The sequence below is a fragment of the Mesitornis unicolor genome, unplaced genomic scaffold, assembly GCF_000695765.1.
Source record: "Mesitornis unicolor isolate BGI_N332 unplaced genomic scaffold, ASM69576v1 Scaffold50652, whole genome shotgun sequence".
NCBI lineage: Eukaryota > Metazoa > Chordata > Aves > Mesitornithiformes > Mesitornithidae > Mesitornis > Mesitornis unicolor.
In genome coordinates, this window is record NW_010168109.1 from 1 (window position 1) to 951 (window position 951).

A 951-nucleotide genomic window follows, 5' to 3' on the forward strand; every position below is an offset into this window, starting at 1 on the left:
CACGGCCCCCTCCCGGGGGGACCAGGGCCCCACGTACCTGGGCTGGCCGCTCAGACACGCCTTCTGCATGGCGTCGATGCTGTAACGCAGGAACTCATGCGCGTCCTCCTGGCGGCCGAACCTCATGTGCTGGGCGATCTCTGCAGGGGAGAGGAATCAGCCCCGTGCGCCGCAGCCGACGCAGGGACGCCGGGGCTCCGTGTCCCCTGGCCCAACCCCGACGTCGGGAGGAGAGGGAAGCGCAGCCGTCCTTACCGTTCAGGTGCCGGATGACGGCCATGGGCTTGATGGTGTTGCCGCTGTTGGCGAAGAGCTGGACGGTGTGGTCCTCCAGCAGGCACAGCATGCAGAACTCCTCCCTGCGGCCTGGAGCGGGAAAGGGGAAGACGCTGGGGACAAACCCGGAGAGACGGAGCGGCATGGGGGACGGGGATCTGCGGTGCAGGACAGCCCAGCCACGCTCCGTTTGCCCCACGAGCTCTGGGGCATCCTGGGGACATGGGGACCGGCCCCGGCCACCCCGGCTGGCACAGCCCAAGCCACAGCCCCTGCGACCCCCGCAGAGCACAGCGCTGGCAGCAGGACAGGGGCACGCTCGTCCCGCCACCCGCTGAGCCGGGCCCCCTACTCACAGCTGCGACTGTGCTCCTTGGAGAGCAGGAAGGCGGCCAGCGGAGGGGTGTAAGCCAGGCACTGCAGCGTGGCGTTCAGGAAGCAAGTGTTCCCCAGGTTCTGCAGGCCGGCCCCGACGGAAAACACCCGCTCCCAGCGCAGGGCCAGGCGCTCCGCAGGGAACGGGATCATCTCTGGCGGGGGGACCTCGTCCCCCGCCACCCCCCGGCCATGGTGGCTGCCTGCGGAGGAACGGGTGGTGAGGCTCAGGCGTGCAAAGCACAGGGAAGGGTCCCCGTCGCCCTCTCTCCCTACCCTGCTTGGCGGGCAGCCCCTCCT

At 70.0% G+C, this 951-nt stretch overlaps 1 protein-coding gene across 1 annotated transcript; it reads right to left on the reverse strand.

Moving 5' to 3' along the window:
• Positions 1-37: 37 nt before the first annotated feature.
• On the reverse strand, positions 38-854 carry LOC104536323 (ubiquitin carboxyl-terminal hydrolase 36-like; the record flags this gene model as incomplete). Its single annotated transcript, XM_010178895.1, has 3 exons — positions 38-140; positions 256-366; positions 633-854. Coding segments are annotated over 3 exons (436 nt in total), but the record flags the coding sequence as incomplete, so codon positions are not given.
• Positions 855-951: the final 97 nt, after the last annotated feature.